Source organism: Diplotaxodon limnothrissa, linkage group LG23, assembly GCF_057381915.1.
Source record: "Diplotaxodon limnothrissa isolate DT_005_m linkage group LG23, D_limnothrissa_male_GT1.1, whole genome shotgun sequence".
NCBI lineage: Eukaryota > Metazoa > Chordata > Actinopteri > Cichliformes > Cichlidae > Diplotaxodon > Diplotaxodon limnothrissa.
Window position 1 is genome coordinate 12,013,970 of NC_140617.1, and position 22,394 is coordinate 12,036,363.

The 22,394-nt window shown below is 39.8% G+C and overlaps 2 protein-coding genes across 2 annotated transcripts; one reads left to right on the forward strand and one right to left on the reverse strand.

Annotated features, from left to right (window-relative positions):
• Positions 1–1,124: 1,124 nt before the first annotated feature.
• foxq2 (forkhead box Q2) lies at positions 1,125–2,674 on the reverse strand. The gene is made up of 2 exons (XM_085348826.1): positions 2,114–2,674; positions 1,125–1,499 (listed from the first exon to the last, which is right to left on the reverse strand). Exons 1-2 carry the CDS (start codon positions 2,621–2,623, stop codon positions 1,125–1,127), a joined length of 885 nt encoding a protein of 294 aa, XP_085204952.1. The 5' UTR covers positions 2,624–2,674.
• Positions 2,675–8,733: 6,059 nt separating this feature from the next.
• Positions 8,734–19,647, forward strand: pias4a (protein inhibitor of activated STAT, 4a). Its single transcript, XM_085347930.1, has 10 exons — positions 8,734–9,112; positions 9,232–9,316; positions 9,425–9,466; positions 9,651–9,741; positions 11,548–11,676; positions 12,963–13,068; positions 13,584–13,657; positions 14,743–14,903; positions 15,668–15,819; positions 15,958–19,647. The coding sequence occupies exons 1-10, from the start codon at positions 8,734–8,736 to the stop codon at positions 16,230–16,232; spliced, it is 1,494 nt and encodes a 497-aa protein (XP_085204056.1). The 3' UTR covers positions 16,233–19,647.
• The last annotated feature ends 2,747 nt before the right edge of the window (positions 19,648–22,394 follow it).

The window sequence follows — 22,394 nt, forward strand, 5'->3', positions numbered from 1 at the left end:
ATATTCTACTTTATGACATTCATCCTCATGTAGGGTTCTTCTCCTGCAGCCTGAAGGTCAGTGGCAGCCCTTACACAGCCTGCCAGCTCAATAAAGAAAGCGCACTACTTTAAATTTATCAGTTATTTTTGTCATATAGCAGCACATAAAGAGAACCAGGGAGCTTTTATTGTTCAGTTTACTTGTCTGTTATAGATTTCACAAAAAGCGCTAATGTCAAGGAATGCTACGGCCACCACACTAGTAGTTTAAAAAGCTGTAACCAGCACCAAATGCCAAAAAACAGCATATAACACAATCCACTGAACAGATGCATTACAAACACTAACAGTGTTTGATGAGTGCAGTTTTCCTGTGCAGTCCTCAATCACACACTGCCTCTCTAAACTGGCATTCAGTTGTCAAACCCCTAAGACCCCCTGATCTGCATACACTCCCTTAAATACCCTCCCACTTCTCCCCAGTTAATCAGTGCCCCCTCCTCTCAATCTCTCACTGCCTCCTTCCCTTTCCTCCGCTTCCTTCATCCCTGACCTCCCGTGGTTCCCCTCTTTCTGCAGCCGAGGTTACGGATTACACTGTGTGATAAGCTTCCTATTTCTTGAAACTATTTAGGATTGCTGAGATTATCTGGCCTCATTTCCTTGGGAGTTGGCTTTGGAAAGCCTGATTTTAGTCTCTTAATGCAAAAGATTTTGCATCGCGACAGCTTTGACTAATTAGCATCTAACACCGGGTGGTATTTTAGCAAGGGCTCACTTTTAGCAACATCCGCACACACACACCCTCTGCACACACACATGCACGCAGAGCTGACAACACACTTTTTAATGAGCTGATTCCAAACACTTTATTTTTGTTATTCTAAAACATTCTGAATATAAACTCAAGAAGGGCCACAGCTTTAAGACATTCATTTTATTGAATCATCAAATGCCCTAAAATCACTTTGTTCTTACTCATTAACAAGCATATAAACATAATGTAATATTGCCAGAGGGCATTTCAGTTTTAACATCACCTAATGATATAATCATTAGATTAAAAAATTTCTCTTTTAAGTAATAGTGTTTCAGGGCCAAACTGTTAGTATAGTATACCTCAACAGTACAAACAATTCAATCTCAGGGTACAGAGGCATTTAGGCCCAGGTGGAGCCCAATTTGTGGCTGCATGCTGGACCAAGGCCAGTAGAGTCTGGGTGCCAAGCATTGAAGAGGAAGTGCAGAGGCCTGAGGACAGCACCAGCAGGTTGTTCTGTGGGGACGGACAATGGCGGGGTGGTAGGGCGAGCTCAGGGAGGAAAGTGGGAGCTGTCCTGGCACCCTGCGTACCCTCCGTCTTGCCCTTCGGCAGTGGTAGTCTCCATTGGAAAAGTCCTGATAGTTCGATGGGTGGATCGCCCAGAAGTGGCCTTTACCGTTGTCGCTCCGGCCCGCTTTAATGAAACAGTCGTTTAGGGACAAATTGTGACGCACGCTGTTCCTCCAGTTTTTGTCCTGCGAACAAGAAAACAAATATGTCAGGTCAAAATTAAAGCAGGGGTCAAACAATGTGTCCCCATTGGAAAATTAACATAAGGGGCTGCTAAGTATCACTGATCCGCTTCAGGATGTCACCTTGTCCTGTTGTTGGCAGCATGAGCTGTGGCGTGTCAAGACCGTATATGATCTGAGTAAGTCACAACACCCTGAGTTACCTTTTTAGCACGTCAAACCAGTGATCAACTTTAATCCACTAGGCTTCACCCAATCTGTTGTAGCACCTGGTAAAGGCAGAGGCAGTTTGCAACCTAGCAACAGGATTACTTTATTTGTGATTTCGCCAACAACAAGATCATCTAGTGTCCCTGTGAGCACCTAATTGCCTAACCACTCGGACAGATTACCAGCGCCAAGTAGGTCGCTTTATTTGCGAAAATGGCAGCCACTTTAGTTTTCAGAGACTGAATTAAACACATTTGGGGAACGATGTTTTTCTGTTTTAACAACATCAGCAAACATCTGCTTGGAAATTCTGCTTCGAATTATCGCCCAGTTTCACTTTGAGTTCCTGTACGGTATATCTATCGCTATGTGCTACATACATAGAAAACCACTAGACATGAACATACCTTACTCTTGAAGTATGGGTAATGGTCCATGATCCACTGGTAGATGTCACACAGAAGCAGTTTCTTCTGCTCAGACGCCAGGATCGCTTTGGAGATGAGTGCAATGTATGACTGGTTGGGTTTGTCCGCAGACTTCTCTGTACCGCAGCTCGCAGACGTGGTGGTAGTGGTGGTGGTCACTTCCTCCTCCCCCTCCTCTTTTTGGTCTTCATCCCCCTCATCTTCTTTGGCTTTCCTTTTTTCAGCATCTACCTCTGACCTCTGTAGACCCTTGTCTTGGATCTCACAGCGAATCCCCACCTCTTCGAGTTTAGGATTCTGACGACCTGGCATGTCGTTCGTTATCTGCTCTGCAGCACGACTTGCTGTTGCATCGTCTTTAGAAGCTTTGGCTCCTTTATTAAAGAGCAGGTAGTCAATTGTGAAGCTCAGTCCCAGTCTGTCTCTGCTTCCGTTGCGGCTGCTTCTTTCCTCCATTGTCATTTCTGAATTAAAATATCTCAAGCTCATGGCAGAGGTTTTATTGATTTCAAGCTGACTATTGAACAGGTGTCAGGTCATGAATAAAAAATATCGCTCCCAAACGTCTTCTCAAAACTGTGTATCTAAGTTGCACAGCATGTCTATTGTTCTTTAAAATTAGGAGCCTTCATAAAGCCAGCGTCTCGCTGCCACTAAATTCTTTCACCGAAGACTTACTGTTGACAAGATCACAGATAAAGATGAGCCTCTCAACTGTTGTTAACCTTGATGCGCTCACGAGTGACCCAGTCTCAACCTGTGGAAATGACGTCAGTCGCCAAGACTAAATGCGGACGCTTCGTTTGCCAAGAAATATTCGGTAAATCTTTTCGATTCTTTGATAACCCTGTCAATCCAAACCTATCACTTGGTATCCGTCAGCCTTTTGCTCCCGAATCAAAGAGTTGTGCTTCAAAGATGTGAAGGTGACTCTATTTATATGACTGTGATTTTATCCCTCACAGAAAGGGGCAAAGGAGGCACAGGGGAGGTCCAAGTGGGGGGTCTCAATTGAGGCGGATTATTTTTATTAACCTAAGCAAATCTTTGTAATTACGGGAGATTAAACACTCAAGATTTAGTAAGACATGGTGTGCAAAGGATGGATGTTAGGTGGATGTAGAATCAAAGGCCTTTTAGATGCCAGAGTTATCCTGTTAAAGTCGTTTTGTCCAGGATACTGTCCAAAGAATTACTTCAATTACCATCGAGGAGTAATTAATGGGTCAACTTCAGCACGTTGGAGATAAGTCACGTCTTTATTTGCAAAGACCATTAATGTCTCTTGCAGCCATCGACGGCGACGAGGTTACAGAAAAGTGAAGCGTATGAATGACAAATTAGAAAGGTTCACTTCCCGTTCTTGATATAAACTCTTTTAATATTGGATCGTTCAACATCTTTATTTAATTTGTTACCAAATACCTTTTATTACTTCAATTATTAGATAGTGGAAAAAAAATTTTTTAACATGTAACAATAAATTACTGCATATATACATGATTATTTTTAGTTCAGCTAACATAATTATATATTTTGTTTAAAATCTGTCTTAAAGATAAAAACTGTCTGTGGTTACTATTAAACCGTATTATATTGTGTTCTGTAACTGTGCAGGATATTTTACTGGCTAATATAGTTTATTTTTTCTGTATGCAAATAATTATTTCCTTTGACTTGAAAATTTGTTATTTCATTAAGTCGTTCATTTCTACATTTGATTAAGATTTATCTTTTAATGAAGGTTTTGTTTCAGATCCTTATGGAATAAAAATCTCCTTTAAATCAATTTTGACATGTTGTTTGAACATTTCTAAACCTTTCTCTGTAAGTATGTTGTAATGTCAACAAAAAGGAGATTTGGCTGAATCAGATTCAGCCAAATAAATATCAGATTTATTTATGTTACAATGTACATCATGCTTCAAACTGCTGAAATTAACATTTTTGGCAATGTTAATTGATTTCATAGTTACAGAAAGGTATTGTTTGTGTGTTTTTGATCAGTGGAAAATTTCTTCAAGCAACACCACATTATGTGCATACTCTCTGCCTGCTTCTTCTAGTGCTTAACTGAAACTGTATCAGACTTACAGTCTATGGTAGGCTATACAGTCACCAGCCACTCTGTTAGGCACACCAGTAATGTGACATGATTGCATGACACAGTGCTACAGATTTGCCAGTAAAACTTTATGGGTGTATTTCCCCTCTAATAAACATATATTTCAACATAGTTTATTTTAAATTACAATATAATTATATTTACATACAAATACTTAAAGGTAGGTGCACTAGAATAAGGGGGTTTGGATGGAGAAACATTTTTCGTTTTTCCACAAAATTAACATGAAATTCCACCCTACTTAAAATGCAGTACCCCTAATTCTTTTACTTGTTGATAAATTTAAATAAAATGTTGTCATTTTAAATAAAACACATTGAAATTCCTTTTAATTACAGGGGAGTTACACCTTTAGTTGCAGATAGTATTATAAAGTGTTACCGATTTTCAGCTGCACATCCATTATGTGAATCTTCATTTTACCATATCCCAAAAATGCTCTGCTGGACTGAGATCTGGTGACTGTGGGCGCTGTTTGAATACTCCCGTGTTCAACAAAGTCATCTGAGATCATTTGAACTTTGTGATGTCATGCATTGTCCTGCTGGAAGACATTGCAGTACACTGTGGTCATAAAAAGGATGGACGTGGTCAGCAAGAAACACTCACAAAACCTGTGGTGTTTAAACAATACTCAGTTGCTACTAAGGACCCCAAAATGTGCCAAGTAAATAGCCCCCATACCATGACACCAATAACAGCAGTCTGAACCAATGATACAAAGCAGGGTGGATCCATGCTTTCATTGTTCACCCCAGTTCTGACACTTGCATCCAAACATAGCAGAAATCGAGACTGTCATTTTGTCCAGTTTTTCTGAGATCACTCAAACTTTAGTCTCATTTTCTTAGCTGACAGAAGGGTCAACATGTGTGTTCAGAGATGCTCTTCTGCCTCGGTTGTAACGAGTGGTTAACTGAGTTTCTTTAGCTTGCTTGTAAGTTCCAAACAGTCTGGCCAGAACCCCTTCTCACTGGATATTTTCTCCTTTTCAAGGAAAATAACAGTAGATCAACAGTTTCTGAAATACTCAATCCAACACATCAGATACTGAAACCCATATCGTGGAGATAGTCATCTAAATTACCTTTCTACACCATTCTGGTGCTCAGAATTTCAACAGCTCATCTTTACCACGTCTATGTGATATTTGCATTAACAGGCATTTGAACAAGAGTACCTAAAAAAGTTTATTTGAATCAGTGTGTGACAGTTATTCAACCTAAATGTTTTTTTATTCTGAATATCTCTGGGATCTTACACAAATAAAAGTGTATTTTCAGCAGAGAATGGATAACGATGTAACTGTTTTAACATTAAGTATAATTAACCCACCCTGTTCTCGTAGCATTTACAGCTTTAGCCTGTAGGCATCAGCAGTATGGTGATCTGCTTTGTTCTTTCAGTTTAACAGAGGGGATGCACTTAATCACAGTCAGGTCAAATCATGGACCATATTGCCCTCTTCTGTTTAAGTAATGGAACAAGACACGCATGCACAACATTAAAACACCACTCTATGCAACCTTTCAAGCTATCATTGTAATTAGTTTTATTAAATTATTTTCAGCCTCATACTACGTTTTTGTAGTCACTGCAGTGACTACAAAAACGTGAAGAGTTAGAATTCTAAAAATAACAGCCTTTACTGTGTAAAACATGAAGCTGAGATTATGGGTTTTGTTTTGAGGGGGAGGTGCACTAAACAGAGAATGAATGCATGAATGACTGAAGTAAGGGAATCTCAGATTTCCCATTTAGGTTTTATTTGTAATTTAAATTAATATAATCTTTTTTTTGTAAGTCAGCACAGAAGCAGAGCAATCTGTTCTTTTTGAAATACAGCACTGCCTTATTGACGTTTCCCATCCAAAACGGAGCCACAACAAAACACGCCATGTTATTACATGATACTGCAATTCCCTCAATTGATTTTGGTTTTTCCATGAGGCTATTCTTTGCCCACATGTGAAGAGTTTTGGAAAAGCAGGGCTGGATCATCAATCGGAGCAGATATTTCCCTCAGCAAACATATTTCCATTTTGCTGATGTCTCAACACAACCTGGCATTTGTGATTCAGAGTAGGTATTGCAGGACTATACCTACAGTCTAAGTGTGTTTTTATTAATAAGTCGTTTTAATTTAATTATGAACATGCCTCAGACAAAGCATTAACGCCACATCTCACGGCTGGTCGACTAACCTGAAATGGAATTTTTTGCTCGGACGGGAATTGAAGGGACCATGCGACCCAATCCGTTTGACAGCCCATGCTTTCCCGTCACGCTGAATTTAAACTATCTTTAAGACACGAGTTCAGAATATCGCAAAACTATAAAATTGAAACAGCCTCAATATTAAAATACTTTGACACGTGGTGTTATTAATCGACACAGAGGCCTATTTTGGAAGGGAGACCTGCCTCTTAGTGTTTTTTAAAAGTTGTGCTGTAACTTTAAAACAACGTGGTCCCGCCTATTTTCAGTGAATCGCTTCGGATGCTGGCAAAAGTCGCGCTGTGATTGGCTGGAGATGACTGTCTATCGAAGCAGGGTCATTGTTCCATTGGTGCAAGACTGGCCGTCGTCTCTGACTCTCGCGGTACTGCTGCACGAAGATGGCGGCCGAACTGGTGGAAGCGATGGCAAGTAGAGCTTGGTTGGCTTTGATTTGATAGGAGACGTGCGCGGGATTGTGGGCTGAAAGTCACCCCAGTTGTGGGGAAACTGTGGGTTTTGTGCGAATATTATTAAAGGGTATTTACTCTTACAAATGTGGTGTATTTCAAGCACGACGAAACGAACTAGCCTATGGTGCTAAGGTAGCTAGCCTGCCTGGAAATGTTAACCAGGCAAGTGCGTTGGTTCACCTAGCATCACGCTGGCTCTGGAGGAAGACACCGAAAATGAATGATGAGACCATATAAGCGTGTGGTTGTTTTTGGTCTAGCCTGCTTTCTGGCATGTTACCGTTTGACGTTATTTGGCTTACAGGAATATCTGTTTGTAGTTCACCGGTTAGTTTATTGAACTGTGCACCTGTCAAAATATCTAGCAGTCGTGATCGAATGCCGAGTGTGAGAAGCTAGCCCGGCGATAGCGCAGGCTACACTAGCAACGTTCAAGTGAGGTTGAGCAGTCTGTAACGCAGCTGTATTTGAAGCTCAGCGGTTCAGTCGGATCCATCCATAAAGTCCTGTTTTGTTTTGTTTTTAAATATAGACATGAATTAGTTCTCCACTTATGTCTATTTCGGCCATGTCAGACAAAGCTGAGGCTTGTCTGGCGGCTAAACAACAACATCCCGTGTTTTGCCCCTAGAGCCCAGTTCGTGTGCTCTCTGCTTCATCATAAGTAAATAATAATTTTCTTTAAAAAAAAAAAACGACCTCACATAGGATGATACGACCACATACGGTATTCATATAATCGATTCCATATGCTATGCAAGTATTGTATATAGGCTGCAGAAAATTGGCGCATATTATCTCGAGAATGAGAGATTTTGCGTTTACTTTGCAGTTCAATGTGCGTCTGCACCTCTTATGTTTTTACTAAATAAACATCCTCGCCTGCTACGGTGTGTCTTCAGCTTACATTTTTCGGATTGGTGTACAAATGAGGTTGTTAAGCCATAAACAACAAATTAAAATTATATTAAACAGTTAATGGAGCCATAAACATGCAGAATTTGCAAAGCTGTATTTGTCTTACATTTGTTGTGGACTGTAAGAACTATTGCACTATTTTCACATTTCTAGGCCACTAACAAGAAATAGTGGTTTTTAGGCACCTATTTCATTGTAACTGAACCTGCCAGACTATTCCTTTAGCTTTCTGTGTGTTAAATGACAGATAGTGTGGATGGAATTAGTGCGTTTCCAAGTTCTATTCATACTTTTAAGCCACCTTTGGAAGTTTATGGTTCTAAAGCCTAATTAACACTACCACAATTAGTGTGATCACTTGAATCATGGCCAAGCCATTGTTCTTAGAGTTGGAAGTGAACTTCTTAATATAGCCAGCTAATTACAACACACTTTAAATCCTCTATAGGATTAAAGTGACCAAGGACAGATGCTAATTTTAGCAAGTACCAAGCAGTTTGGTGAACAACTCTGTTCTGCATATAAGTTACCTGTAATTAACTCTGTGCATCTTCCAAGTGTTAAAAAGAAGTGTGTAGGTGTGTTTACGCAGGACTTTGGACACGATATTAAATTATTTCATTCATTTACTTAATAGATTTACTTGAGTAAAATGAAAGAATATAAACAACATGTATCTTCCTCTCTTGGACAAATGTGAAAATGGTAATTGGCATTGTATAAACTCCTTCATTTGAGATGTGGCTCTTGAAAAAAAGTCTGAACTTGGAAATTAACTTTGTCACTTCAGCCTTTCCAGAAATCTAATTGTTTTTGTGATCCTGTTATATTTTTTTATTTTTTTGGTCTTGTTTTCTCACTAGAATATGGTCAAAAGTTTCCGGGTCTCAGACCTGCAGACGCTGCTGGCCTCAATGGGTCGCAGTAAAAGTGGGCTGAAGCAAGACCTGGTGGGGCGTGCGTTGAGGCTAGTGCAGACCGAATACAGCCCAGAGCTGCTGAAGAACGTCCGGCAGCTCTACGAGTCACGTTTCCCTAAAACATCTGGATGGCTGGCTGCACGACGTCCGGAAAGTGTCCCAGTTAACTACTCATCCCTCAGCTCTTCCCCTACTGCCACCTCTCAGGGCGCAGACTACCTCAACGGCATTTCCAAACCGATCACCACACCTGCAGCAGAGGTGAAGCTAGTGCCACTGCCCTTCTACCAAACTTTAGAGACACTGCTACTACCAACAGAGCTAAGTGAGTGTGGACTATTTGTTAGGCTTTTTGTGTTTTTGGAAATTGTTGCATTTTTACTCGACGTTGAGAATTTGCACTGTTCTCTTTTTACAATGGATTTTGTCTCCATCTGCTTACAGTTGCCCAGAACAGTGAGAAACTCCAGGACAGTCAGTGCATCTTTGAGTTAACACCCAGCCAAGCAGACCAGATTCGAAATGCAAGGTAAAAAAGTCACACTGTCTGTTAAAACTGCACTTTAGGTTAACCCCAGGTTAATATAAAAATATCTCTGTGAAGCTCATTTTAATTCGTGACCTATTATTTTCTTAGTGAACTTCGTCCAGGAATCCGATCAATCCAAGTGGTTCTTAGGTAAGTTCCCAGTAAAAACATTCGGGGGGGGGGGTTGATTTTTTGGTAGTGACTGTGTCATAAAAATATCATAATTCAAACCAACGAGGACAAATTGCTTCTTTGTATATACAGTGTTTGTGTTTAGTCTCTTACAATAGAAGACCTCACTCATTTATTCCTCTGTTACTGCTCTCTGTTGCAGAATCTGTTACACAGACTCCATTGGTGTTCAGGAGGACCAGTATCCTCCCAACATAGCTGTCAAAGTTAATCAGTCCTACTGTCATGTGCCGGTGAGTTGATTAACTCTGAAATGTCCCACACCTTCATAATATAGACATGACTAAAGCTGGGCTTGTTTTCCTGTTTTGAAGTGTGTTCTCAATTATAGCTCATAGCATCGTTTTCAGATACACTCAGGGTGTCAGTCACAGATGTTTTACCAGGTCAGTGATAAAATGTCATAATATGACAATGATGGATAATATAACCTAATGTAAGTGTGTCTTGAACAACATAAAGGGGAAAAATAAGATTTGGGTAAAGATGATGTTGGCTTATCTGAAGACCTCAGGAAACAAAACTTTAGGAGGAAGCTCTCCAGCTGGCCGATACTATGTGGCTTAAGGTGTGCCACAAGAAATCAAACTGGCAGGGTAGCACCTAGATGACAGGTTAGGAGGGTGTGACTATGACCTCCCGAGGATTCAAATTTGGCCATAAATGTCTAAATTTGGGCTCCTGGCCTAATCCTGCCATTCTGTCTAGTACACAGATATTTTAATCTCTGACTGTTTGTACATACTGTGAATTGTTGAAAAGCTCCATTGTGCTTTAGATAACGTGAGTTCTAAATGTCTCAAGAAATTTTAAGACGTTTAAATTCCCTTGCCTCGTAATCACACTTTTAACCTTTAATTTGAACCTTCTTTTTTTTTCTTTTTTTAAGCTGCTAGCCTGATAATTCTGATAATTAAGTCATTTTCAAGCGGAATTGACATCTGTTACAAATTTCAGTCTCTTAAATATCAGATTTCATTTTTGATATTGTAAATTAGCGTTGGGTTAAAGTCTGAAAAATTTAACACAGTATTTCATTGCCATTTCCAATAATGATATTTATGATCGATGTAGAAAACTATAGTGAATGATGTTTTATGATCGTACCTTGCAAGCAGCAGCATTTATTTAAATGGGCTTTTCTACTCTACTGGAGCACTCAAAGTGCTTTATATAACATGCCTCTTTCAACCATCCACACACATGTCTATACGTACATGCATAATTTATAATATATATATTACCCTATTATAGGCCTGAATGAAAAGCACTTTGTATTCATACATGCTCACATTTGGGTGGATGCATTTGAGCACTTTGGGGTTCGGTATCTTGCCCAACAATATTTTGGCATTTGCAGAGATCAAACCACCAACCTTCCACTTAGTAGATGACCTGCTCTACCTCCTGAGCCACAGACACCCAGTGCAAACAAAATAAAGGGAAAATTCCATCCTTTTCCAAAGATCTGCGGTCATTCATGAAAGCACCTAATACATGATTGATTGCTACAAGATGCCAGCATCATTGTAGTGCAATAATAATGTTGGATGTACAGTAATAATAATATAATAATAATAATGAAAGTAAGTACAGAAGAGAAAAAGTATGCATAAAGATTGTTTAAGTTACTCCCTTTTTATTGAATTGTAATCACAGGCTGTCATGTGGCTCTCACTCAAGGCATGTCGGGGCTTGTCTTGTTGTGCTAGCAGTAGAAGTGAACACGTGGCTTTGATATCATGATTTAACTTGTTTGTTTTGTTTTTTATTTGTACTGGTATTATCTCAAATGATATATGTCACAGCCCTATTGTAAACTGAATATTTTGATTGAAGGTAAATCAACAATTAAAAATATGACCTTCAGCTCATATTTGCAGGTTGGCTGTGCATGGTAAAGGAAACAATCCTCATTTGTGCTAAAAGTAGCGAGAACAAGGTGTCTGTTTTGAAATTATGAAAAGATATTTGAGATGAAGTATTACATAATTAACTGTTGCAGTCTTATTTATTTTCAAATTGTGTGTGTTTTACAGGGATATTATCCTTCCAATAAGCCTGGTGTTGAACCTCGTCGTCCTTGTCGTCCTATAAACATCACTCCGTGGTTGCACCTCTCCAATGTCACCAACAGAGTCACCATCACCTGGGGAAACTTTGGAAAGGTCAGTTGAATCCTGTCTTTTGCAGCCGTAGCTCTCAGGGTTGTCATTAGCACAGATATTTTTTATTTATGTTTTTTTTTATTCTGATAATCTGTCCAGCTCCTCTTGGAAGGTTCTGTAATTCATCGAGGCATGCTGATACTTGTAGATCTTTGAGTGTTTGGCCTCACTCGACTGCATGTGTAATACACCTTTGTAATCACGGTTGCCACCACACTGAGTATTTTGAGAGAGTATGTGTGTAGACAGAAGGACTTTTGGTTAGGTTTGTTATCACATTTTGTACAAACAAGAAGGTTTGTGCAAATCTTGAGCAACTTCATTTTAGTCACAGCTTGATCACACGTGATGAAACGGCTCAATTTAAAAGTGTCGTGTACTTGAGGTAATGCACATTCCACACATTTTGTCTGCAGTTGCCATGTATAAATAATAAATTCACTGCTCAGCATGTAGAGTCTGTAAAAGTCTAAAATTTGCTTGGCCTAACAAGTTTCAGAAGAGGTCTGTGTGATATAATCCATAACTGGTAGGCGATATAGCCTCAAAATATCACTGTATTTAAAGAAAACTAATAATGATATTAGTGGCATTACACACACACACACACACACACACACACACACACACACACACACAGTTTTATTGGCCGGAACATTTCTAAGTGTAAGTACAAAAATGGCATTTCCCATCCTGCTTTTGTAGTGAACTTTTGTCACTGATGACACTTCTTCTAATTAAAGTTTGATACAGTGATATAACATTAGTCAAATGTAAGCGCAAGAATAGCGTAGGGACTGTTTTCTCTAATCCCCTATTTAAAAATGTAAACACTATATTTGAAAAAAGCTTCACACTTTAATTTAACAATAACTGTAATAATTAACTATATAACTCGTCAGTGCTGCCCAGTATTGTCACATAATAAAACCGAAAATAATAATGGATTGTTATTATTTTCTCTCTCTAGCGAGTCTCATATATATATTTTTACGTGGATTAAATGGTGAATATTTCATCACTCGCCTGTGAATTGTAACCACAATCAAACATGGGGAACATTCTTTATACAAAATAATTTTATGTGCTGCTTGTCCAAGTTGCAGATTCACTGATGTCTCATAATCGTTAGAGAGGTTACCTTGTACTAGTTTGATGGTTCTGTTTCAAAATTTTGAGTGAATTCTTACAATAACATCGTGTTTAAATTCCACTGTCAGTTCCCGATTCTCTGTGGATAAATTCTTGTTACATTTTATTAAAAATCTGTTGATCTGTGTTTGCAGCGTTACTCTGTGGCGGTGTATTTAGTGAGGGTCTTCACCGCAGCAGACCTCTTCAGCCAGCTTAAACTCTGCTCAGTTGAGAGTGCAGAACGCTGCCGTGAGCGCAGTAAGTGATGCTTTTACACTCACCAAAATATTTTTGCTTGCAGCTTTCACATTCAGAGTAAGATGAAAGGTACACGAAGTCACTTCAGTGCAGAATGTAGGAGTCAATAACTGAACATTTTGTTTCTGGTATGACTGGATTTTGCACAGATGTGTGTCAAGGATCAGTTCGAGGTTGTTCTTCCAGTGTACACATTTTCTTTTTTAGTCCTGCCACATGTCTTTGATATTTGCACATTGTAAAGTAATGACATCAGACTAATAATAGCAAGCACTTGGAGTTTCAACACTAAATTTTGAGTTTTAACATAATAAAATAATTGTTGATGGCTAAAACCTGTGTAGGTCTAAGTTTTTGGAACATTGATTAGGATTCAGTAGAAACTGTAATCTTTAAGTGGAATCGTTATCAGTAAAAACGGTTTATATCCATTCTCGCTGTGTAGTTAATTTTAAATAATGTAGAATAATGTCTGGTACAGAATGTAATAACCGTGTACTTACATTTATCTACAGTACAAGACAAACTACGCTTCGACCCAGAGAGCGAGATTGCGACCACAGGACTCAGAGTGTCTCTCATCTGTCCAGTGAGTACATCCTGAACACAAATGGGGGGGCTTTAAAACACAAAGCAACTCAAATATGCATTATGATTTCTGCTCAGTCGGAGCAGAAAAGCAGGACAATCTACAGCGTAGAGGGAATATCTTCACTACATTAATCAAATATTCAGTTTAAACATTACATCCATTCAACCTTGGAGTGAAATCAAAGCTATGTTTATACTGCTGTTCTACAGTGAATATCCGTTTGTAGAAAGCTCATTGTGTCCATGCACATTTATTTAATACATTATTCAATCATAAGGTTTTGGGGTGTAAATGGCTTTGTGACAAATAATTGAGCAGTGTTATAGGCTGACTCTCTAGCGAGTCTCATCCTGTGGCCATACTCTGACTCCACCATCTTGGATTGCAGCTCTCAACGGCAGCCTTTGTGCTGCTCAGCAGCTTCTGTGAGCTTGACAGAGCAGCACATGAACCAGTTTTCCAGTTGTTATAGTGTCTGTTCGCAGTCCAGAAACTTGCAGCACACCTCCAGGATAGGATTGCCATTACCAGCTGCAGTCCAGCACAGTGTAGTGGGAATCCTGTCTGTGAGACAAGATCCTCTCTGAGGAAGCAGCTGACTCATAATAAGTAATGTCACACTGATGACCTGGCCAGCCTGAAAACACTACAGGAAGAACAAGGCCAAGCTGGATATCAGCGACAAACTTTTGACTATAAGAGCAAGGTCTTTGTCAAATAGTAAAGTGATTTCAGATTGCTCCTTAAACTCATAAAACACTGCCAAAGTTATTCACCACATATATCTGTGGGAGTGTGTAATAGATGGGGCCAGCTCGCCCACTAATGTCTGTGGGTGGGGAAACTCTGTGACCATTTGGAAGGAAACTTGTTTCCAGGACATCGATTGGCAAATACAGAGAGAAATGTTGTTTTAGTGCAGTGCGTGCTGTCGGAAAATATTGTTTCACAGTCCCGTGGCTCTGTTGTCATGCTGTGTCTAAAAGCCCCTCAATTTATTTAGCTATTAGAAAACTCCCAAAATGTTTTAAAAAGCATGATATCAACCGATATCACATCTGTTCCTTTTTTCTCGCTTCCAGCTGGTGAAGATGCGGCTTGGGGTACCATGTCGAGTGTTAACTTGTGCCCACCTTCAGTGTTTCGATGCAGTCTTTTTCCTTCAGATGAATGAAAAGAAGCCCACATGGACTTGCCCAGTCTGTGACAAGCCCGCTCCATTTGAGCTCCTCACTATTGATGGGTAAGGAGATGAGAGCATGCTTTGACTTGTCCCGCCCCTGCAGCTTTGTCAGTAAATTCTTAAAGTTTGTATTGTGTAATTTTGAGTACCTGTATGTGATGCCAGTTTGAGGAACATCATTGAAGCTGCAGAGATGTTTTAGGGATTCTTGATACAAGCTCAACCATGCACCAACATGTACTGCTTTCTTTTTTTTCTTTTTATTTGGTCTGGTATGAAAACTCATTGTGTTTCAAAATTTGTCATTCTCCACCTGCTGTTCATTTATGTTACAGAAGCGACACTTGTGCGTTTCATTTACCAGCACAACAGATAATTCTTAATACGAAAAGTATGTTTAAAAAAAAAAGCAATTTACAGTTTTGTTTTTGGAAGTTGTCAGCAGCTCTCACAAACACATCTTATTGTAGCAAAGACTGAAAGCTTTGTGCAACATATATTTACATTCCTTAAACTAAGTTTGCTTGAAAGACCCTTTTTTACCTGACCCAGGTTTGATATTTGAAAGTGTAATCATGAAGTATTGTTTTCCTAAATGGCCTTTCATTCATGAAAGAGATTAAAGTATATGTTGTGTTTTTCTTCATCGGAACTTCAGTATCTTGACATATATATGTTGTAATGGCATTAATGGTATAATATAATAATGGTATTATTATTTCATTTCTAATTGTGCGTTTGAGTGAGAACTGAGCTATTAGTTTGATTTTCCCGTGTATAAACTTATTTTGTGACGTCTCTCTAATGGCCGGTGTGCATTTCAGGCTGTTATCTGAGATTCTAAAAGAAACGAGTGAGGACATTGAGGAGATAGAGTACTTAACAGACGGCTCCTGGCGACCCATCAGAGATGAGAAGGAGAGGGAGCGGGAAAGAGAACGCAGTAACACACCTGACTACCCAGTTGTTGATATATGTAAGTTTTCAGCCCTGTCACATCCCCTTGTCTGTAGTTGTTTTGGGGGGGTTTTGCACTGTGTGTGTGTTTGTGTGTGCTGAAGGTAATGAGAGTAAAATCTTCTTCCTTACCTTAAAATTGTATTCCTCTCTGTAGGCATTCCCGAAGCAAATGGCCATTCACCAGCCCACAGCAGCACTAGTCTGACGGCCAAGTCTGGAAGCAGTTCTGTGGGGATGCCAGGAGTCACGGGAGCACCTGCTGTGGCACCGGGTGGAGGTGCGGTGGTAGATCTGACTCTTGACTCTTCCTCTGAGGAGGAGGGGGGTGGGGCTGGAGGAGACAGCGAGGACACTGAGGACAGCGCCGACAGTCCTGCCCCAAAGAGGGGCCGATACAACTACGACAAGGACCTGGTCACTGCCTACTGACCCCACCACTCTGTCCCCTCTTAGACTGACACACAGAGACAGAGAGGCAGGGGCCTTAAAACGTGAGGACAGGAACACAGTAATCCACTAGATGCAACAACCCGCCCTTTTGCCCCAGCGTCAGAGCCTTTTAGCAGCTCTGGTTTATATCCAGGCAGGCAGACAAACACGTACTCAAACATGCACTGTCCATGGTTCTTCAGTCTACAGTGATAAGGATTCCTCTTTGTACTGTACACCACTGGAAGCTACTCTTACACTTCTTGATCAATTGTCACCCTACATTGAACATCTGTACTGTCCTGCCTCTGCTGAAGAGACTGAATGGATTGAGCACCCCACCACAGTCACAACCCTTGCTTCTCTCTTTCCAGACTATTCCCACTCCGACCTCGTCTCTCTTTGTATATGACTTGGAATTCCTGGCTCTTTTAGCCATGGGCGTTCAATGTTTGCGTCTCTGATTTTTGTCACAGTTGTGATGCACAGGCAAGTTGAAAATGGAAGCTCCTCAGTAGTTTTTGGTAGAAGGTGGAAAACAAGTGAAAACATTTGTGGGAGGACACAGCAGAGATATCTGAAGTGTGATGCAAATTTAAACCTTTCCTATTTTGTTCTTTGTTGACAGAATGAATTCAAAGCTTGAAAGGGTTTTTTCAGGAATTTATCATTTTTATTATGAAATGGCAGGACACAATACTGGCTTCAGTGTGTGATTTCCATTTTTATTTTGTCCTTAGATAAAAAGAACCTACCTCAGTCATAAAAACTTGGCAGACTGACCAGAGAGTAGCTTTGAAAGAAGACGGAAGAATTGACGAGTTTTTCTGAATCCAATTTTACACTGGATATAGTGTTTTCCTGCATTTTGTTGTTGTTTGTTTTGGGTTTTTTTTTATTTTTATTCCATTGTTTCATTCAGCTCTGATCCCTCTGTAACAAAAAAAAAATCTTGGTTGAAGGAGAGTTCGAGTATGAATAACCAGGCTAACTGTAGGAGTGAGAGACATTCAAAAACTGGTCAGCAACTGTTTCACTCTGTAAAACATTTCTGCAGTTGTGTCTGTAACAGGATTTCTTAGGATTGGTATCTCAGAATTCCACATGGATCTAGCTCATCAAAATTACTGCGTGGCAGCTATGCCAAAGCAGACATCTTTTAAGAGTTCACTGAGGGGAAATGGTTATGAGGTGCCTTTTTTGTTGAAGTAGTAAAGAGTGAAGCCTATTGTTTTAAGCGCAGCTGAGCTAGCCATTAGATGAGAACCCCAGTCCACGACCACATGTTTAAATCAATATTTTCCAGTCAAGTGGACAGAACAGGATTTCAGAGTCATCATTTTATCCCACAGTTGTGACCTGCTTTGAAACTATCATATTTATTTAAGACCATGACATTCTCTTAATAGTTTGTGGTAAATCTACATAATACTTGGCATAGTTCTGTATAGACTGGAGCTCTTCATTGCTGGTATTTGGTGTGGAGATGTACATTGATCTGTGCTCACTGCTCTGCTGTTGAACGCTGCTTTCTTTGCCACTGAATGAATCCGACCTGGGTCAAAGTGCCATTCGGAGTATTTTGCTGCAGTGGGTTCAACATGTCTGACACAACAAAACTTAATGAAGTGTCATCGAGTGCAACCCCAACAAGTTGAAAGTCATTGATTAGGTTACAGATGGTCGTGTCTGGAACAAGTAGCGCGCTTCGACCAGCAGCCCTTCTCTGCCTACTTTCAATGTAGATAAGGTCATATCTATTTGATGCAATAGAATTGGACTTTAATTGCTACATGCTGTAGGCTTACAACTTCCTCTGCACCTGCACTAATATTGTCTATATGTGATGGCTGCTCCTCACACAGGGATCAGTGTTTTCTCTGCATTTACTGCTTGGGATTGGTGGCAGTGTTAACCACAGCTACAACTTCGATTTTTTTTTCCCCCCGTTTTCTTATTCTAGATTTTGATTGTAGATTTTTACCCAATTCTGTGTTGTTAAGCATTTTTATTGAAGCTTGTAGCTAATCTTGCAGATACCCGTCTTGTAGGCCCAGAGGAACACTGGCTCGGATCCTATCCTCCTGTTCTTGGTCAGTGCTGTAACATTATCGGCAGAAGGAGTGGCTTCTTGGAGTAACATTAGAGTTGTTGTATTTACTTCACCTGTCTGCTCCGCTCTGTGCCACCCCCACTGGGGAAGCAGTAAGAGAGACTCTGGGCATGCATTTGGGTTTATCTGCAGGGGGATCATCAGTGTTGGTTTCAGAAGAAGAAGAAAAAAACTTGCTAGAGCTGTTTGCACTTTCATGTGATGCATTCATCGACTTAATAATGCTTTATTTATTTTAAAAGCTCCCATGTAGTGCGTATTAAGGGACCCCCGCCCATTGTGAACATTTGTCATCATTCGTCTTGTCCATACGAATCAGAAAATGTGAAAGTGGACGCGGTCCTATTCCACCGTGACAGGGTTGGAAAGGCGTTCTGCATGTTTTGCTTCCCTTTACTGTCAGCACAGGATTTCTTTTGACTTGCTCAAGTGCACAGAAATGACATATACACATCAATCTGAGGCCTCACTGTTCCAAGTGCATCCTCTGACGTCGTTGATGATTGAAAAAGTAGATGGAGTCAAATGTGGTCTTCCATTTTTCTTCTTTTGACGGCTCACAAAATCAATATACAGAGAAAAATATTTTGGGAATCCGCACAAGACTGATTGATGGCATTTGGCCTCTATCGCATCAGTGTGTCCCTGAAAAGATATTTAAGGTGCTTTGAAGCAAAATATTGTAAAGAACTCTAATAGCCGCCTTTAAGGCATTCTGCATTTGTAATTAACTGCTATACATATGAAAATCACGTTTTTCATTTGTTGCTATGTTAGAGAAGGTCATTATTTGTTTGGCTCTCCTAAACTTCTCATTGCCTTGTGGTTAAAGATGAGAGATGGTGCAGGTAGTTGCTGTGGAACTGAGCCAGGTAATTTTGCAGATTGGGAGCTAGAGAGCGAGCTGAGGGTCTGGTGTTTTTGTAGTGGCATCTCTTCTTGTAATAATGCATAAGGTAGCATGGGCAGAGGCTTACAATCCATGATGTAAATGTTTTGTTTTTGTTTTGTTTTTTGTTTTTTTTATATATGTTCATATTAAAGACAATAAAATTTAAATAATATTTTATTAAGCCTTGAATTGCCTCCAGTTCCTATAGGCAAGTGGAAAATAAGAAGTTGTAGAGGGCAGCAGCACTGGAAGCTGATGCCACTCACTACTGGGAGGACTGGTTAACATGTGGATTGTCATGTTCTGTACCAAAAGCTCAGATCTGGGGACTCATTTGATGCCTGTTGAGGATAAAACTGTAAAATTTAAAAAAGGAAAAAAAATGATCGTATTCTAACAGCTGTTATTGACGTGTGGAATTAATTAAAAATCAGTTCTTAAAAACAGCAGTCTGCATTTTTTTTTTTTTTTTATCTTAGATTTTCTGAATTTATTGAGCTGGGCAGCCTTGTGATGGATTGCAAACTTTGAACTGTTCGGCGTGCCTCATTTTCTTAAAAAAGGTACGCTTCAACTCCAGAAGAAGAAAATGTGTTTTGAATAAAATCCATCCCGCCTGAGTATCAGGGAGGATTGTGGGGGTTTTACTGTTTTAAAAATAAAAGATTACCACTGGTAACATCACTGGGATGTCATAGTTACATGAAATATTTTGTAAACTATTTTTGCCATTATTAGGCCGTTGAGTGCTGACAGGAAATGAGAACGATAGCGATCAGTAGCGTACTGGAACAATGTCACACTGCAGTCTAAGTGGGGATTCAGGTTTAGCACAACTGAAACCTTTATATTCATCACAGACAAAAGCAACACGTATTTATCTGTAGTTGTTTCCCATTCTGTCACAAAAACAGTTCCCGGAGTTGTCAGAGGTTTTTTTTGTTTGTTTGTTTTTTTTTAATGTAGAAAAAAACAACATTCATTTTTCACATCTGAAGAAAAGACTACACAAATACTTGGTCCTCTTTCTGTATGGCGTCCACAGATTAGAGACAGAAACTTCAACATGAAAACAGCCTCATTTAGTCATTTCTGCTACAAAGGCTTTGATATAATATATGGGGTTTTTTAAGTGAGCGCACCTTTATTCTTAGAAACTTGCACCCCCTTTAGCAGAAATTATGCCAGCATTGCATTTGTCCCCATTCTGACTAAAGCTTTGACGCCTCTTTCAGTTGCAGGATTATTGAAGGTTTTATTGCTTTTCCTTCCCATTTCAAATCCCTCCATTATATCACCGTGATCTTCAAAACTGCATAGCAGGCCATTCTTTTTTTCCCCCCCCCTTCCATTTGAGCCATTCCCTGGATTTGTCTGTACGCAGGGGATCATTACTCTGAAAGCTCCACTTCCAATCCAACTTCAGTTTTGGGTCTACTGGCCTCACATGTACTTGAACCATATTTTGAAATGTTGAGGAAATCACAGCTGAAAGAATTCATGAAAGGAATTCATTCCCTAAGGCAGCAACAATGCTCTAAACCAGGGGTGCCCAATCCCGGTCCTCGAGAGCTACCGTCCTGCAGCTTTTAGATGCATCCCTACTCCAACACAGCTGAATCAAATGGTTTGATCTCTTCAGCATGCCATCATGTTTGGCAAAGGCCTGATAACAAGCCATTCATTTGATTCAGGTGTGTGGGAACAAGGATGCATCTAAAAGCTGCAGGACGGTAGCTCTCGAGGACCGGGATTGGGCACCCCTGCTCTAAACCAACCCAGCACTGTGCTTTATAACAGCTGCAAGCTTCTTCTCCTGAGGTCACGTGTCTGCCCTCATGTTTCCGTTGCCAACCAGTGCGTTGATTCCTCTGTGGGGAGAACATTACCCCAAAAGACCTGGGCTCGCCTCATGTTTTTAATGTCAAACACTAGTTTAATAATCTAAAAATCTCTTTATTATAGTGGGTTTTAAGGCAAACTGCTGGAAGAGTTATTTAAAGATGCTGTGATGAAATTCTGGTGCTCTGGGCCTCTACTCTGATGGACCAGCCAGTTCTGGACACATTATTGGTCAACTGAAAAAACTTTTAAAAACCTGAATCAAACACAGTCATCCACACCTTTAGACATCTTTAGAGTTTGGCAGGTTTGGTGATTCATGTGGAACTCTGAAATCTATTTGTTAATTGCTGGGCAGCACTTATTTAGTGTAATGGATGTGTCTGTTTTTTCAGGTTGCTTAACAAACCATCTGTTTTATGTTTTATTTATCTGATCAAGTGACCTTTAATAATACGAACATGTCTGCTTGTTCACACTGGAAGGAAGATCCATCCAACTACAACAATATTTTGTAAATATTTTAATATTACAAATTTCATTGATGAGTTTCTTTTTATCATAGTGATGTTGAACTTGACTAAGATATATTAAAGAGTCACAGCAGATCACAAGACTGTCAGGATTTTTTCCCCACAAAAGAAGCACATGATAAGTGCGCCTCTTCTTTCTTCTGCTGTCTTTAGAGGTCACTACAGTAGATCATCTCTATTCCTACCCTAACCCAGCATCCTCCTCTGTCACCCCAGTCCTCTGTGTGTCCTCCTTCACTTCATCCATGAACCTCCTCCTCTTCTTCTACTGACTCCATATTTAGCACCTTTTGTCCAGTGTATCATTATCTCTGTACATGTCCAGATCATCTCTCTAACTTTATCTGCAAAGCGATCGACCTGAGCTGTACCTCTAATGTACTCATTTCCTGTCCATAACCAGATGATAGTGTGATACTTATTATATACAGTGTTCTGTCTCACAGTTCAGGATGTTACTGAAAACTGAGCCATCTAAAAATGGTATCTGCTTGGTTGTTATACCATATATTTTATTAATGAGTACGAGTACATGAATACATCTCACTGGCATCGAAAACCTTTTTTGCACAGGAAATCTGGGGAAACTTGTGGTATTTACTGTTTGTAAAAGACAATAACAGAGAATGATTCATTCATTTGATATATTAACATTAGGCCATAGATGACCGTGGTTTGTTTTTCCACACAGGTACATGTTATATGAAACATAATTATTTTAATAGAAAGCTCATGCCAAAATAGAAATCTTTTTGATTTTTTGACAAGATGACTCTAAAGCC

Excerpts from the sequence above, each read along its gene's own strand:
- pias4a (XM_085347930.1), top strand. The coding sequence starts at position 8,734 with ATGGTCAAAAGTTTCCGGGTCTCAGACCTGCAGACGCTGCTGGCCTCA. Across the intron at positions 9,742-11,547 it reads AGTCCTACTGTCATGTGCCG|GGATATTATCCTTCCAATAA; the intron begins GTGAGTTGATTA and ends TGTGTTTTACAG. Across the intron at positions 14,904-15,667 it reads GAGCTCCTCACTATTGATGG|GCTGTTATCTGAGATTCTAA; the intron begins GTAAGGAGATGA and ends TGTGCATTTCAG.
- foxq2 (XM_085348826.1), bottom strand. The coding sequence starts at position 2,623 with ATGAGCTTGAGATATTTTAATTCAGAAATGACAATGGAGGAAAGAAGC. Across the intron at positions 1,500-2,113 it reads ACCCATACTTCAAGAGTAAG|GACAAAAACTGGAGGAACAG; the intron begins GTATGTTCATGT and ends TCTTGTTCGCAG.